Source organism: Furipterus horrens, unplaced genomic scaffold, assembly GCF_987537825.1.
Source record: "Furipterus horrens unplaced genomic scaffold, mFurHor1.1.pri manual_scaffold_11, whole genome shotgun sequence".
Classification (NCBI taxonomy): Eukaryota; Metazoa; Chordata; class Mammalia; order Chiroptera; family Furipteridae; genus Furipterus; species Furipterus horrens.
The window spans coordinates 25032602-25050199 of NW_028327181.1; the positions used below are offsets into that span (position 1 = coordinate 25032602).

At 38.2% G+C, this 17598-nt stretch overlaps 1 protein-coding gene across 1 annotated transcript in view; it reads right to left on the reverse strand.

Annotated features, from left to right (window-relative positions):
• Positions 1-4294: 4294 nt before the first annotated feature.
• Positions 4295-17598, reverse strand: part of ZBTB44 (zinc finger and BTB domain containing 44) — a 39599-nt gene continuing 26295 nt past the window's right edge. The window contains exons 3-6 of the mRNA XM_090291479.1: positions 12142-12226; positions 9576-9739; positions 7932-8232; positions 4295-5908 (exon numbers count right to left, since the gene is read on the reverse strand). Of these exons, the coding sequence (XP_090147605.1) occupies positions 5626-5908; positions 7932-8232; positions 9576-9739; positions 12142-12226 (833 nt within the window). The 3' untranslated portion in view covers positions 4295-5625. The remainder of the gene's footprint in view (positions 5909-7931; positions 8233-9575; positions 9740-12141; positions 12227-17598) is intronic.

Below are 17598 nucleotides of genomic sequence, written 5' to 3' on the forward strand. Positions count from 1 at the left end.
AAAAAAAAAGTCTGTTCTAAAAGTATCTCTCACAAATATATATATTTAAATATTAAAATAGGCTACATAGGATTTTTATAAAATGGCTTTGAGAAGATAGCGGAGGCACCAGCAGCCACATACTACCCTCCACACAGACACAAGGTGCCATTGAGGGCCCTACGGAGGGCAGGCAATCTTTACCTGATGCAGGAGCACCAAGAACAACAGAAACATCAATCTGTTATTGGGACCTGGTTTGAAACCAAAATTTATCCTTTTAGGGACTGTCGTGTTTTGAAAATATCTTGAAACAGGCATTCGAAGCCACCGCTTTGTATAAGAAACGGATCAAGGGTAATGATGTGACTCCTTCCGAACACCCGACGGCCCCACGCAGGCACCTGAGAGGTGACCGGCAGTGCGGCTTCCGACCCCGTCACGGGCTCCTCTCAGTATGAGAGACTATGAGAGACTACGCAGCATCGGGCGACGGGGAGGTGCCGTTGGGAACTCGAAAGACACACTCACAACCTAATCACAGAAAAGGTTCTCTGGACAGAGGTGTTTCTAGGAGCTGCACGGAAGGCTCCCCAGCGCTAAATGAACAGCCTCCACTGGTACCAAGGACACTCGGCGTAGAGATGAGAGGCGCCTCCTAATGTAGGAACTTATCCTTCCTCAGCGGGTGGTATACTTTGGTAACCTAAACATTCACTGACAGGGTGATTTTTTTAACCTAACTGAGTAATGAAATCTGGATATGGTTCGAAGGCATTTGGGAAGACGAGGGCAATTGAACAGAAGTTAAGCAGGAGCCCCTCAAACCATCGAGGAGAAACTTTATCAACATATCATCACAACTGAGCCCAGGGCTTTGAGCTTAATCAGAAAAATTATTCAATTTCTAAAAAGAGAAAGGTAATAAAAAAATTTTGATTTTATAAACCAGGCACTTCAAACTGAAATTTAAAAAATGATTTAAAAAAATTTGAAAAGTTTTTGTTTGCTATCAATGCTCTGAACTCTTAAGTTCTTTGTAAACTACCATGTAAACAGGAACCTGGTGTCAGCTGAGCGCCGGGTGCCCCAGAGGGAGCGCACCGCGCTAACGTACTAACCCGCCAGGCTGTCTCATTTCTCGGTCGCTGCCAAATGAGATTCCAGTAATGTTGCCTTACATCTGTGCAGAGGCTATTTGTAATGGCATAAAGACACGGATCTGTTATTTTTTTTCTATCATAAAAATATAATCACTATGACAGTGAAAATATCTAATTGTAGTTTACTATGAAGTAAAAAAAAAAAAGTACCATGATGTCACCAAGAGCCTTCATCCCATAATCTGACAGATTTAACTTTCCATTAATAAATCTCAACATACATACAATCCGAAAGTGAAATAGCCACAGTGCCTGCTCCTTAGCTACACCTGGAAATCGGTTCAATTTCACTTCATTGTTTAATGGGAACATCTATTGCTCTTTGCAAGTTTGTCTTCCCGAGGACTTTCTATTGTCACTATATTCTATCAAGCAACTGAAAGATAAAACTAGGTATAGAAAAAATAAGAAATTATTTAATTTAAATTTTGATGATTGTAAAGACTGTAGGGCTATGTTTAGCTATAAATATTCCTCATAGATGTGTTTACTATAATAGAGCTTCCTCCAATTTTGCTTCATTGCTCAGGAAAAAAAAAATCAAGCTTCTATATATTCTTCTGTCAGTAACTTTCAAAATCTAAATATATTATAAATAAAGCATCTTATGTCAATAACTTTATAGTGAAAAAAACACATTTACTACCTTTTAGCCACTTTGGGTCTTTCCAAAGAGAACTTTATGAGCCCCCCCCCCCCAAGTTAATATTAACATCTAGAAAACTAAACTCTCTCGCTTGGATATATATATTTCAGATATAACTTCACATTTTTCAGGTGAGTGAAAATAGTTAAGTGCTGCATGAAAGTTTCTAATTCTCTTCTTCATCAACCCCTCAAACCTCAAACTCCTTTCAGGTAAATATTAGAATTTCAGGACTGTTCATTCATTGAGCAACAAGAGTAATTCTCTCCATGTAGTGCGCTGGTACAAATCACGGATAGTAATGTAGTTTTCAGGGGCTGCAAAGCTAAAGGAGACTAAAACATGATCTGAGAATCTTCAAATGAAAGTCACTAACTAGATAACCGGCCTCTATTCAGATTAAGTACAGGAATAAAAGGCAGTAAGAGAGAGAAGAAAACCCTGCGAGAGCGATGCAGCTTTCAGAGGCCCCCAGGGAACACTCCTCCGGAGGGAGAGGCTGGCTCAGTAGTCGGGGTAACAACGTTACCAATGGCAAGTACGTTAGATGTGCTGACTAGTTCGTTTCATTCGGTAAAATACTTGAGCAGGACCAAAGTTATTTTGTTTGTTTTTAAAGCTGAAGGGCTATGTCACAACATGTAAGCCAGGATGGTTGCTGAAGTGTTAAAATGGAAGACTGAATGAGATTTAAACATTTTAGTATACTTTGCCTTGCTGAAATCAAGAGCTTCAGAAGCTGGCAATGTAACTAAATGATTGACTAATTACTTGAAATAAAAATTAAGATTGAAATTCAAATGAAGAAAAATCCATTTAAATATATTGTGCATGACAAACTCCACTTGCTTTCCTTTACAGAAAACTTAAAATTAAAAAACAAACAAAAACTCCATGAATATTAATCCCTTTGTTTCTGAATTAGATGCACCTGCTGTCAGAATACACCCTCAAAAATGGAAAAGAAAGACGGCAGGGGCCGTGACACCCAGGATCACAGCGAGCGTCTTTGCTCATTCCTCAAGTACAGCACACCTATTTGGTAGCTTAAACATGGAAAATAAATGCTTTTCTTGTATAAAATACTTGGTTTTAAAAAGACAATTTATCTTGCATCCTAAAATTTAAGCCCTTTAAATATCAGTTACCCTCTTGGGCCTTAAGACAACTATGCTTAAGTATTTTAAACTGGAATTTTTTATGTCTAGTTATACTGATAGTTTCTAATGAATGAGATAATGTAACTGGCTTTCATCTGTCTGCAATGTTTTCCATATAGTCTGGTGAAAATTACATATTCAAACATCCCTTAATTAAATGAAGTTAAATAAATCTAATTAACACTATACACAATTATCCCTTGCAGCTTAAGTTTCCTAAAAGAGATTCATAAGCTAAATAAATATCATTAAACTGTGTGTGAAGAAAAATGCAGAGCCTCCATCCATCAAATAGAGAAAAGAAGGCCTTATTTTATATCATTTTATGGTAAATGCTAGTTAGTTAACCCTATTGCTAAGATCTGGGGAGCAGACAAGTAACCAAGTATGCAGTTACATAGTACTATATTCAAATTTTTCATAAAACTTGGAAAACTGTGCAGTTTGTAATTCCCAATGAAAATCTGAAGTTTCCACCTGGGGACGAGGAGCCAGTGGGGGCAACTCTACCTTCTGAGAACACAGGATGCCCCAGAGCTGCACGAGCCGCGCAGGGTTTTCTTATTGCAGACTTCTTAGGGCAGATGTGCTAAAATGCTTTCAACCAGCAAAATTCCCAACTGATTCTACCACATTTCTTTAACCCTATTTTTTCCCTTCTTTTTCTTTCTTTTTAAAAGAACTCTTAGAACCGAGGGCAGCAACTGCTGTCACATTACCTATTCTCTGTCTCGTCCATGTGAGATTTAAACACTCACTATGACATTTACCTACTGGTAGGCATAACAGTTTTCAAAGTATATGACATTAAAAATAAAAATTCCGGACCTTTCCCATTGAGACACTGCAGTACTTTACTACCGGTCTGCAGCAGAAAGTCGTTGACCCTATCAATAAAGAAGCATACATGGCAGAAGCCTGTCATAACCTGTATATGTAGGCTTTTCTGAGGGTAATTCACATACGCTTGGGAGCAAAGGGGTGACACCAGGTTTATGAAGGACACAAGGGGTTGGAAACAAGCTAAGAACAGTAGACTATAGAAAGGGACTGAAAGAAAATTAGCCTGAAAAATCTTCAGTGAGTTTACTTTCCCTTCCTTTACATTTGTGGGGGATAAAATAAATTACAATTAGCAAATTAAAAAAAAAACCAATTAAATCATTAAAACTTAAAAATATATTTTATTATTAACATCTACCATCTGGACAAAATTCAGATCTTATGTGTTGAATTAAGAAACTAAATTTTATTTCTTTTTTTCTGATCTAAGCATTAATAGATAATTGTAATTATTAAACTCTGGGCATATACACAGAAAAAGAGCTAATCATATTCATAAATCATGAATATTTAGGATCAAGGTGATACCTAAAATGGTGCTAGATGAAAAGAATACTCCAGTCTAGAGTATCATATCAATCTCAACTATAAATCAGAAAGTTTCCTATTTTTTAGCAGCAAAAGAGGTGATATACATTAATTTAACATTTTTAGTTTTTCTTTAGTCTTAACAATTGTTTTCGGTTTTATGAGTCACAGACCAACATTTTATAGCCTTTTCTCATCTTTTACATTATTGCTTACATTGTGTAAAAACTACACTGATTTTAATAACCTTGGCAATGTCTAAAAATATTTTGGAACAAGGAGAATATATCACTGTCATGTGGGATTTTTGTAAACAATCTCAGTTGGGTTAAGAACACAGCCTTAACAGAATTCTTTATGTTGTCCAAAACAGCACAATAAAAAAATCCCCAACAATACATAAACCTACATATAAAATATAGACTCTCTCCAATATTTTTCCTTTATATAGTATCACAACTGCATATGCAGGAGAAAGTACTGTTGATAGGGCAGGAGGAAAACTGATTTAGGCAGTGACCTAATTAGTCAGACATTAGCATTCAAAGACCAGGTAAACAGCAGCTGTGGCCAGAAGACAGTATTAAAAAATTCCTATGGAACTGGGATTTACATACCACATTCTCCATGCCCGGCCATTTCATGCACAGCTTGACTATTCTCAATCCTGGTACTTTGCCTTCTTTTGTAGAAGAAAGAGGATTATTTGGAGGACTAGTACTATACAGGTGCAGGGAATGCCTATCCCAGTATCAAATTTTCACCATGAAAAATCAGAATAAAAATGACAAAGCTTAAAAAAAAGTATGCTGGATTTCAGAAATATTTACCCTAGTAATTCTTAAGAAAGCGTTATCATCAATACTTCCAAAACAACAGGCTTTACAAATACTGTACAATGTCCGGTGTACAGGAGTCAACATCTATTCAGGCCATCGGTCAAATTCTTTTTAGTACTTGGTTTCTGGTGACCTTTCATCTCAGGAAGGTCATGTTCATCCGATCTCTTCTCTACCTAATGATCCTTTGTTAGCCTACTTTTAAAAATGGAAGAAGAAACTGATATATGCTTTAAGTCAACCGGTTCTCCTTAAGTTTATAGTTTATGTTTTGACATCATGTTATTGTGCACTTAGAGAAGCAATCTCCCAATTATGAAAAATAAAGCATCAATTGCAGGGTTTATAAAGTAAAAAGGGAAATTCTCTCCCAAACCCTTTTTTGTCTAAAAAATTAAATTAAATTTAAATGTACAAGACGAAGCACAGGCACTTTCCAAAAACCAAAACGAAGCCAAACCATGAAATTACTCAATAGTTATAGAAGACAGCTCTGATTTTGGGGGGTCATCTCTGGTTGCCTCGGCACAAGCACTGGTCTTTGGCTGCTCTGGCATCTCTTCCTCCTTTTCTGCCAGCCCACCAAGAGACCCCATGGGAAAAGTGCTTTCGCAATTCTGGGTTGAAGAGACCTGTGAAATCACAGGCATTTGAACAGAGGAGTTGCTTTCAAAACTGTGTTCTCCGAGATCATACTGAACAAGGGTCTCTTCTTGCTCGTGGTTTAAGTAGTCCGGTACTAGGAAATCACTAGATAAGAGGCAAAGGATGAAACAGGAATTAATTTTTAACCCACTAATAAACAAGACACAATAAAAAAGACCTAGTTTGTAAAACAAGATGGGATTTTTAAATTTTTCTAATTCTTGAATGAAGATAAACTCAGGAATTTAACCTCTGAACTGTCCTACATATGAACCAAAGTGACCCATCAGAACCACAGTTTATTGCTCTCTCCCAGTGGCCGTGGGTGAGACAACCTTGGACACCTAAATAGTCCTTGTTTTATGGAGCAGAGCTGCTGTTAAGCAAAGAGCATTTGAATTTTATTTAGCTTAATTTATTTAGCTTAACCTTTCTTGGACTACATACTTATTAAAAGGAATATCAACCTAGTCTTATTACTTCCTGAATATAAGATAGTTAAGAAGCTAAATCCTTATGCAGAAATGACCTTCTATAAACTCTACTGTTTAGGAAAATGTAAAAAACTTATGTGTTCTATTAGATTTGGTATATGAAAACTAATAAATTATATTTGAATCAGAATTTAGAAATAAATGCTATGAGATTAATTTTAGTCCTCAGAGACTATTTAGTTTAGTGATATTGAAAGTTTTAATAGTCTATTGATATAAATTGTAAGTATTTAATTACTGAATGTAAAATTTACCAAAAATTTAACAACAGTAGATATTACTCCTGAGTGGCGAGATCAGAAAAGGGCTTTAATTTCTTATATTTTATATGTTTTTATATTTACTAAATTTTCTACTGTAAGCATTTTTATAGTTAAAACAATAGATATTATGAAATAAGTCTTATCTTAGGTACTTCATTTAAATCTTTATTGCTTCGTTATACTAGAAATGTCAACAATACACATAATAAAGTTATAATTTAATTAGTCAGGATTAGTAAAATAAAATCTGTTCATCTGTAAAGCAGTTTAAGATGTCATGTTATATTTTCTAAAAATTCTTCTGGGGTCAGGTGAAGTGGAGGAGAGAGGGGCCCTGTGTAGGAAACATACAGACGGTGGGAGTGCGTGACTGGGACACTGTTTTAGTCTCAGACAATGTTTACTATGACATGTATAATCTAGGTTTAGTGATAGGATAACCAGATGCTCAGCATGAGAAATAATTATATTAAACAAAGTGAATGTCTGATTTGAAGAGAAAAACAATCTATGCAGGGATATTTGGACCTTATTGAGAAATAAGATTTTAAGATTCATTTTATAAGAAACTGAGCATTCCTACAGATTATTAAAAGTAGACAACTCAAAATTTTATATCTAGAAAGGACCTTAGAAATCACCTTGAAAGCTTACATTTGATCTTTTTCTAATTTTCAGGCTTCTTCATCTGTAAAGTGACACATTCAATCATAACAGCAGTTAGTGGCAGAGCTAGAACTAGAACCTGATTTCCTTGGATAACCTATAAATCATAAAGGTAATTCTATTATAAACTACTATTAATATTAAAAGAAGGAAGCTTTAAGTTGAAAGAAAAGGAAAACTCTATTTGATCTAAGTAATCATATCTATTATAACTGTTACTGAAATTTCTTATATATATTCCTTTATATAGAATTGAGAGAGAGAGAAACGGTCAAGAATTTTAGTAGCATCCCAAGAGTCTGTGGCAATCTAATACCACTGAGTATCATCTGACACGGCAAGTTTTCCAGTAAGGTCTACTTAAAATCCACTATGGGATTACTTCAAACTTATATTATCAAAAACAAAACAAAAATCCAACCAAAAAGTACCCCCCACACCCCCAAATGAAACCCAAGAGGATGACTAGCCTACTTCTGTAGGAAAAAATTTCTCATTTCAAATATAATATTTCTAATTGTATATACTTAGAAGGTTCAGTAAAATTTCCTCAGATCAGAAGGTCGGAGTGTGGACACCGGGAGTTTAAAAGGGACGTGGCTGATTACCTGGCAGCCTGAGAAAGACAAAGCAGGCCGCCCCAAAAGCAGGAAAAGAGAGTTCAGAAAGCAGTGTTCCTGGTGCGGTCCTCGCTGTGCGCCTCACCTGCTCTGGAAGTAGTTTGCTAGCTCTGACGCTTCATGGTTCAGACTCCGCAGGTGCACGATTAAATTTCCAGAGTTGGTGAACATGGCGCCACATGTTTTGCACTCGTAAATCCGAGGCTTGCGGATAATGTGCCGGGAAACCCTCATGTGGTGCTTATACTCCCCGAAGGAAGTGAAAGTGGCGCTACAAATCTGGCACCGGAAACAGCGTTTACCTTCGTGCTTCAGGCGGTGCATCTTGAGCGAGTACGCCCGGGTGAACTTTTTTCCGCAGCGGTCACACTGAAACGGTTTAATTCCTATAAAATAGAGCAGAACCAAAATATTATCTAAAAACAAAGTGAAGCGAAAGGTCATAAACCTCACCGATTACTCAACTATAATTTTGTAGCGATAGATAATTTGAAAAGACAGATATCACCTGCAAAAATGAATTCCAACTCATTATCTCAGAAAAGGTACAGAACACATGAAGTCACTACTGCTTTTTTAAAAAAGAAAGAAAGGCAAGAGGGGGAGAGGTAATACACACTCAGATTGATTCCTGAAAACCCTTCTAGTCATTTACTTTACAGACTTCAGAACACAATTTAACTACAGTATTTAAACAGAACCAAAAATCTCCATATAACACTTGTTTTATTTCCTTGAAGTTGTGAACTTTATATTGAAAAGATGTGAAAAAGAGCAGTAGCTACCCTTCATTCCCTATCTCAGAGAGAAATGATGGAAGAAAAATTCTAATTTCTCTGAACATAACTAATGATCATGACAGAACTATCATTTGATGACTTGGATTTTAGGATATTTAATGTAATAGTGATAGGAAAAATATGTAGAAATTAACATGTATATTATAAATTACATTAATGGTCTCTAGATTCATTATCGCAGTTTTGGTGAAAAGATTTAAAAACCTTCAGAATATAATCTGTTGACTTAACAAAGTCCTAGGGAACTGGTATTCGTCACAGGGATGACCAGACCCATCTAAAGAGGGGGAAAGTGGGACAACACAGCTGAAAACAGCAGCAAAGATTTCTTACTCAGCAGAGACCAGTGCTTTACATACGAGAGTTCTGTTGCCTTTATGAATGTGGTCACTGAACTTAAAGGGACTACAAAACTAACTAGCCAGGCCACAGAGAAATTCAGGACTGCAGAATTAAAAATAAAGTATTATTATTAAATTTTTAAAATAATTTTTTATTTGGAAATACTTTCAAACTCAGAGAAGTTGCAAGAACACACACACACACACACACACACACACACACACACACACACACACACCCTTTTAATCCCATTGTTTTACAGTCTGTAGCCGTGCCTCTCTACCTCAAATACACACATACACCTAATATGGCCAATATCTTTTTTATTTACATATTATACACATGCACACACCATTCTAAGTTTTAATCAGAATACTTACGCTTATGGAAAACGTATTAAGGAAATAGCTTTCTGACACTGTATTATTTCAGCAGTAGACCTAGGCTTATCTGTTCTCATTTGACTTCCTAGAGATCTTTCTATATTTTTGTTAACTCAAAACCATCTGCTTTCTATTTTTAACTGGGATTTCAAAGTAAAATGTTTCAGAGTACTCATTTATACCACAACGGGAAGATGACATTACCTGAGTGGATGAGCATGTGCTGTTTCAGGTTCTGAATACGGGTGAATCGCACCCCACAAGTGGGGCACTGAAAAGGTCTGTCTGGACCATTGGGGCTTGGCCGCTCTGTGCTGCTGGTGGAAGGAGCAATGTAGAGTTGGTAGGGATACTGAACATTTTCCAACCTAAAAGCAGAACAAAGAAGACAACTAGCCTCTGATTTTTAAGTTGAATCAACATTTCCGCACAACTTGAAATGGACAAAAGAAAAAACACATAAAGACGTTTTGAAACTGATTAACTGTTTGATGACGAGCTTTATTCACAGCAATGTGAAAAATGTCATTGTACAGAATGGCCAGCATCTTAAGCAAGGTCATACGGCCACAGAAAATATCATGAACAATTTTACCTCAGGTATCTTTAATCTTTCAAATCCTGTGCTTCCTGCCACTGCTTTAATTTAGGACCTCAGCAATGCAAGGCTGAACTACTAATTCCTTCTCTTCAGCCCACAGCCCTCTAATCCAACCTTCTTACTGTTTCACAGTGATCCCTGATTCCATCAGCCGTTTAAACTCCTGCAATGGTTCAGTTATCGTCAGAATAAAGTCTAAAGCCCTTTGTAAAGCATTCCTCATGATCCGGGTTGTTTACTTTTCCAGTCTCCTGTCTTGTCATCCTCCCCAAACATGCCCTATACCAGGCAGGTCCTCCTAATAGTTCTCTCAATGCTGTTTTGTACATTTAACCCGCTTTACTAGCCTACCTTCTTTGCCTAGATAACGCTCAGTCACTTTATGAAATGCAGCCAAGTCCCCTCCTCCTGGAAGCCCTCTTTACCAGTGGTTTAGCTAGGTACCTTCCTATGCAGAGCAAGAGAACCCTCTGCAGATCACTAGAGATTGTGTTTACCTGCTTATCTTCAACCCTTCTCACTCCTTGAAAATTGGTGTGATCTCTTTTGAGGGCAAGAACTACACATTTCATCTGTAATATCTCTACCACTTACCACAGTATCTAGTATAGAACAAACAACCTCATTAATGTTTGAAATAAAAAAATCTAGGCACATTTCCATTTGTTTACACCTTCATTCATTTTTTCAAATGACTGGTACTAACCTGCTCTGCCAGGTTTAACTATTCAAGATCAATAAACCTTGTCTGAGGTTTTTGAATCCTTCAAGTTTTCAGCAAATAGTTTTGAAGTCTGTCCTAGACGCTCTATGAGGATTTAGTTCAGTGGAGTCTATATTCCATTGTCAGAGACAGATAATACCAAGAACATTTTCAGAACAGAGATTTAAATAGGGTGAACCAATAGTGATTAGTGCCGCTTTATTTTAGACTAGTGGTCAGGAAAAGCTTCCTTGAGAACTGACATTTACACAGTGAACTGAAGGTCAAGGAGCCAACACTGTGAAAAACCAGGGGAGAAAAAATTTCAGGGAGAATCAAGTCCCTAAGTGGCAGAAAGGTCCCAAAAGAGAAACAAATAGAGGATGTTCCATGAACTGAAAGGAGGCCTATATGGCTAAAACGTATTATGCAAAGAGAATGGCCTGAAGGGAGTCAGGTAGAAATTGCATCATGTAGGGCTTTCAAAGGCATTAGGAAGTTTAGATTTTAAGTGTGAATCTATAAGAAACATTTAAGAATCTACTGCTCAGCATATATAACCTGACTTAATAACTAAAAAGCAGGATCATTCCAGCTGCTACATGGAGAATGACTGGAGTAAGGGGAGGATGAAATCAGGGGCCAGCTGAAGGCTACTGCAGTAGTCAAGGCAAAAGATGGTGACTTGGGCTGGGCTGGCTGTAGCAGAGACGGAGGAAAAGTGAACCGATAAGGGCTATGCTCTGGGGGTAGGGATGTGAGGCCTTGCTTAAGGATCAGATAAGGGGAGGGGCAATGCAGAGTAAGGGGAAGGACAAGTGTAATTTCTGGAGCTACTGACTGAGAAACTGGGGAATGACGATGTCCTTTACTGAGAGCGGGAAGACTGGAGGAGCAGGCTTCGAAGGGGAGTTAGAAGTCCTGAGTTCTGTCTTGACCATGTCAAGTCTGAAATGCCCCCTTATACATCTGTGTGGAAATATCAAGCAGGGAGGGCCAACCTGAAGGTGACCTGGGAATTATGGGTAGATGGAGGAGGGTTTGACAAATATTTTCCGTGGCACGATAGTAAGTATTTTTAGCTTTGCACACCTCATGATCTCTGTTTCACTCACTCAACTCTGCTGTCCACAGACAATATATAAGAAAGGAGCATGGCTATCTTCCAATAAAACCTGATTTACAAGTAAAGGTCGGTGGGCTGGAATTGGCCTGTGGTCCATAGTTTGCCAACCCCTGCCCGATACAGATACTGTTGAGTGATGGGACTGGGCAGTTTGGGAAATGCTAAACACTGTTGTATAAGCGGTCTGATTTATGATTTCATGATGCTACCTCGTTACTCTGAAAAAATACTAAAATGAGGTCCCAATAAACTTCTTACATAATTTCCAGATAAAATACTTAAATTTAAGAGTTGCAAGCATAGCCCTGAAAAGAAAACCGCACACTGTGTCAGTACTGACCGGTCGTCGTCGTCCGCGTGCGCGTTGGCGCTGGAAGTGCTCTGAAGTGTGGGCAGCCCTTCCGCGACGCCTTCGTCGACTGAGCCTGCCAATGAAAGGAGACAGCAGTTGGCACTCCGGTGTAAATAAGCCAGGACATGAATTGCAAGCTGTATCTTCAAGCCTTTAAAAACAGACTAATTTGTATGTATATCCTGAATTATTAATCAAAAGTGTTTTGTAACATTTTACTTTAAATGTTGATGTGATTTTAAAAAAGAAATTGTACAGAAGACAACAGCCTTTAATTATTACTTAAATTCTTTTAGGAGTATTTCTTTGATATAAATTTTAGAAACAAGCAGAGCAATTCAATTGTAAATAAAAATTTACATAAAATTAAATGTTATGACAATTACTTAAGGAACCAGACAATTTTTACTGCTTTTTCACTGTCAGCACCATTACAGCTGTCCCCCAGTTTGCCCACCTCCACCCAGCACGCCCCCATCCCGGCCTTCGCCACACTGTCTGTGTCCATGAGCTACGCATATATGTTCTTCGGTTCCTCTCTTCACCTTCTTTTATTCAGTCCCTCCCACACTCCTCTCCTCTGAGATCTATCAGTCTGTTCCATACATCCATGCCTCTGGTGCTCTATTGTTCGTCAGTTTATTTTGTTCAATAGATGCCACACGTAAGGGAGATTGTATGGCACTTGTCTTTCTCTGACTGGCTCATTTCACTGAGCATAATACTCCCCAGGTCGATCCATGCTGTTGCAAAGGGTAAGGTTTCCTTCTTTTTTACGGCTGAGTCGTATTCCACCGTGTAAATGTACCACAGCTTTTTTCATCCACTCATCTATTAATAGGCGCTAGGGCTGTTTCCAGAGCCTGGCTATTAAATAATGCTATGAATGTAGAGGTGCATATACTCGTTCTCATTGGTGTTTTGGGGTTCTTAGGGCATATTCCCAGAAGTGGGATTGCTGGGTCAAAAAGCAGTTCCATTTTTAGTTTTTTGAGGAAATCCCACTGTTTTCCACAGTGGCTGCACCAGTCTGCATTCCAACCAACAGTGCACTAGGGTTCCACTTCTTCACATCCTCACCAGCATCTGTTTATTGACAATTTTTATTTACTTATTTAATTTTTTAATCATCACCTGAAGACACTGTTTTTCATTGGTTTTTAGAAAGGGGAAGAGAGAAACATCAGTGTGAGAGAGAAACATCAATTGGTTGCCTCCTGTATGTGTCTGGACCAGGGATTGTATGTGCCTAGACCGGGCATTGAACCCGCAACCTTTCAGTTATGGGATGATGCTCCAACCAACCCAAACTGGCCAGGGTGAAAATTTTTATTAAAAAATTTTTTTGTTGTTGTGGCACACAGCTTTACTTATTGTACATATAACTTTTCCACAGAATTAAAAAAACAGCTATAAAGTGAACACCAGTGGAACCTCCACACAAGTCCCACTAAAACACTGCCAGCGTCCTAGCAGTCCCCGTTTACCCTTCCCTGATCACAAACCCCTCCTTCCAAGAGGTAACCATTATCCAGTCTTTAATGGTTATCATTTCCTTCCTTCTTCCTTGTCCCTCTTCCTTTAAAAAGTGATTTTATCTCAAATACAAGCACCCATGAACCAGGGATCGATTTTTGCAAAACAGAGCCACGTACCACATACCATCACACTGCAATGAAGTGGAGTAACTGAGACTGCAACAGAGACCACGTGGAAGTTAAGTCTAAAATATTTACTATCATGTCCTTTAAGGAAATGTCCACTAATGACCATAAACAGTAGTTTAGTGTTGTCTGGTTGTAAACTTACATGAATAGTCACACTGTGTATATTCTTGTGTCTTGCTTCTTTCCCTCAATATTGTGGACTTATCCATGTTACAGTTAAGTGAAGTTTAAAAATTGTTGTGTGACATTCATAACCTATTTACTTTGGCTGGACAGTTTCAGGCTATTATGAACAATGATGCTGTGAATACTCTTGTGTAAGTAACTGAAGGCATATATGCATGTTTTTTTCTAGGATATCTAAGCTCAGGAATGGAATTGCTGGTTCATAAGATAAGTTTATCTTTGACTTTATTAGAAAATGCTAAACTCTTTTAGAAGGTGACTATACTAAATTTACACTAGGGTTACGTTGCTCCACATCCTTACAAACACTTGATGTTGCTGGATTTTAAAACTTTTGCCCATTGAGTGAGTGGGAAGCAATATTTTATTGTGGTCTGAGTTTCATTTCCCTTATTACTAATGAAGTTGAGCATCTTTTTGTATATTTATTGAGCCCCCTCTTTTGGGAAATGCCTGTTCAAGTCTTGTTATTGAGTTGTGTGCTTCTTATTATGACTTCTTTTCTATTTCAAATACAATCCCTTTGTCTGTGATACACGTAACAAATATTTTCTCTCTTCCATGGCTTTTCTTTTTACGGTTTCTTTTGATGACCAGAAGTTTAAAAATTAAATTAAATTAAATTAATTAGTCTTTTCCTTTATGGTTATGGCTTTTTGATCTTGTTTTTCAAAATCCCCCTCTATCTCAAATTATCTAACAAAAGATTTATATTTTGCCCTCGACAGTTAGGTCTTCTTAAAAAATCCACGTGGAGTTGATTTTGTGATTGAAAACATTTAATGAAAAGCCTGTCTTTTCTTCTCTGCAGTGCACTTAGCACATGGTCTGTTTCCAGGTTTTCTACTAGTTTCAGCTGCTTGTCTGTATTTGCATTATGCCAATCTTTAGTTACCATAGCTTTATAATAAACCTTGGTATCAGGCAGAGCAAATCTCATCCTGTTCATTTTCTTCCTGAACATCTCGGCTATTCTTGGCTGTTTGCATTTCTTGATACACTTCATAATCAGTTTGTTGACTATAAGTGGTAATAATCATTCTATTTCTCCCCTTTTATTAGTTTGGAAATCACACAATCTTTCCCCATTCTTCTTTTACTAGTTATTTTAGAAATTAGACCAGTACTTATCAATGTCTAAAATTAAACAAAACATTTACTTCCTCCTGGATAATGAAGTGTGGGGCAAAAGTAGGATTACAGTTGTTTGTATGGAAAATAATACAATAGTCCTGGCTGGTGTGGCTCAGTGAACTGAGTGCTGGCTTGCAAACCAAAGGGTCACCGGTTCAATTCCTAGTCAGAGCACATGCCTGGGTTGCAGGCAGGTCCCCTGTTGGGGCACCCAAGAAGCAACCACACATTGAGGTTTTTCTTTCTCCCTTTCTCCCTTCCTTCCCCTCTCTCTAAAAATAAATAAATAAAATCTTTAAAAAATGTTTATCTACATTTGTTCACATACTTACCTTTCTTTGCTCTTCATTCCTACTTGTATATTAGACCTTTCATCTGTGCTTACTTTACTTCACCCTGAAGTCCACCCTTAAGAATTTTCTTTTTAAACTTAAAATTTTTTCAATTAGAGTTGACATTCAATATTATATAATATTAGTTTTAGGTGTACAACATAGTGGTTAGACATTTAGGTAACCTGTGAAGTGATCTGCCAAATACACATACATAGTTATTACAATATTACTGACTATAATCTGGCCCTGGCTGGTTTAGCTCAGTGGATTGAGCGTCGGCCTGCGAGCTAAGTGTCGCTGGTTCGATCTTCCAGTCAGGGTACATCAGAGAAGGAAAACTCTGACTCCAAAAAACCTCCGCTGCCTTGCGGCATACCTCTTCAGGGGAAAGGCTAAGGGAGTAAACCCCGACAGAAAATCCGGAGCCGGAGTCCCTAAGGCGGTTTGACGTTGTAGTCAACACCGGCAACTCCTGCGGCGCACCTGAAGCCAAGCTGTATTGACTCCGTCTTTCCCTTGGACCCTTCAGCTGCGAAGAGAGGGGGGGTCTGCTGCATGGGCAACAGCAGACCCTCCATATCACCCTGCCCAGGCTCTGTAGCTTCAGCGTCATCGCAAGATGTCGATTCAACACGGGAGGAGACAGATACCGTGTCACTCCCGAGTCGGACTGCACAACCATTCTCGGCGGTGCAGATAGACTCTTAAGAAGCTACACCATCGTCTCTCGAGACGGACGGCTGCCGACGACTGACTATAATCACTCCCTGTGCTATTTTATAACTGCCAATTTGTAGTCCTTAATCCACTTTTCACCTGTTCCCCTAACCCTGCTCCTATCTCACAACCATCAATTTGTTCTCGGTATCTATGAGTTTGTTTCTCTTTTGTTTGTTCGTTTGTCTTTAGATTCCAATGTAAGTGAAATCATATGGTATTTGTTTGACTTATTTCACTTACCATAATACCATGTAGGTTCCTCTATATTGTTGCATATGGCAAGATTTAATTCTTTTTAATGGCTGAGTGATGTCCTAGTGTATATATGTACTACACTTCAGAAGTTTCTTTAGTGATAATTTGCCAAATTGTTTTTTGTTTCTTTGATAATTCTTTCACCTTCATTCTGGGAAGATATTTTCATTGCATGCTGACATCTTATGATAACCCTTATCTTCTCCACTGTAGTCTCTATCACTGCCACTTTGGTGGTTAATTTTATGTATCAGCTTGACTGGGCTAAGGGATACCTAGAGAGCTGGTAAAACTTTACTCCTGGGTGTGTCTGTGAGGGTGTTTCTGGAAGAGCTTAGCATTTGAATCCACAGACAAAGTAAAAATCAGCCTCGACAACGCAGATGCGTATCATCCCATCCGCTGACCAAACAGAACAAAAGGTGCAAGGACGGCAAATTTGCTTGCTATGCTTGAGCTGAGATATCCATCCACCACCCATTTTTTCCTGCTCTTGGCTCTCTGCTCTCCTGGTTCTCAGGCCTTTGGGTCTGGACTGGAACTATACCACCAGCTTTCCTGGGCCTCTAGCCAGCAGATGTCAAATTGTGGGACTTCTCACCCTCCATATCATGTCACTGAATCCCTACTAATAAATCTCTATCTACCTATATCTCTCCTCTTGGTTCTGGAGAATCTTAACAGTCTCTTCTAATTTGTCTTCTGATTTACCAATTCTCTTTTCTGCAAAGTCCAATCTGCTGCCAAAATGCTGAATGAGTTTTTTATTTTGGTCACTTTCTTTTCTATAAGTCCTATTTGGTATTTTCTCAAATCTTCTATATTACTTTTTAGTTTACTGCTCTCTGCAATTATTGTTCAAGCTTGTTTGTTAAACGCAGTAAGCATGTGTGTTTTATATCTGTGTGTGAAAACTATGCCAACTGGCTATGCAGATTTATTTCTGCTGCCTGCCCCCCCCCCCCCCATTGGTTCTCTGTCTGCCATGCTACCTTGTGTGCCCTGGTTGTTTACGACAGTGGTTACTGCCCTTGGAAATTCTTTGTAAAGAGACTGATTTCCTGAAGTCAGGATGAGTATGTCCCTTTTCAGAGAAGCTTAATATGTTCCCTTCTGCTAGGTTCCCAGAGGGCACTACCTACACCAGA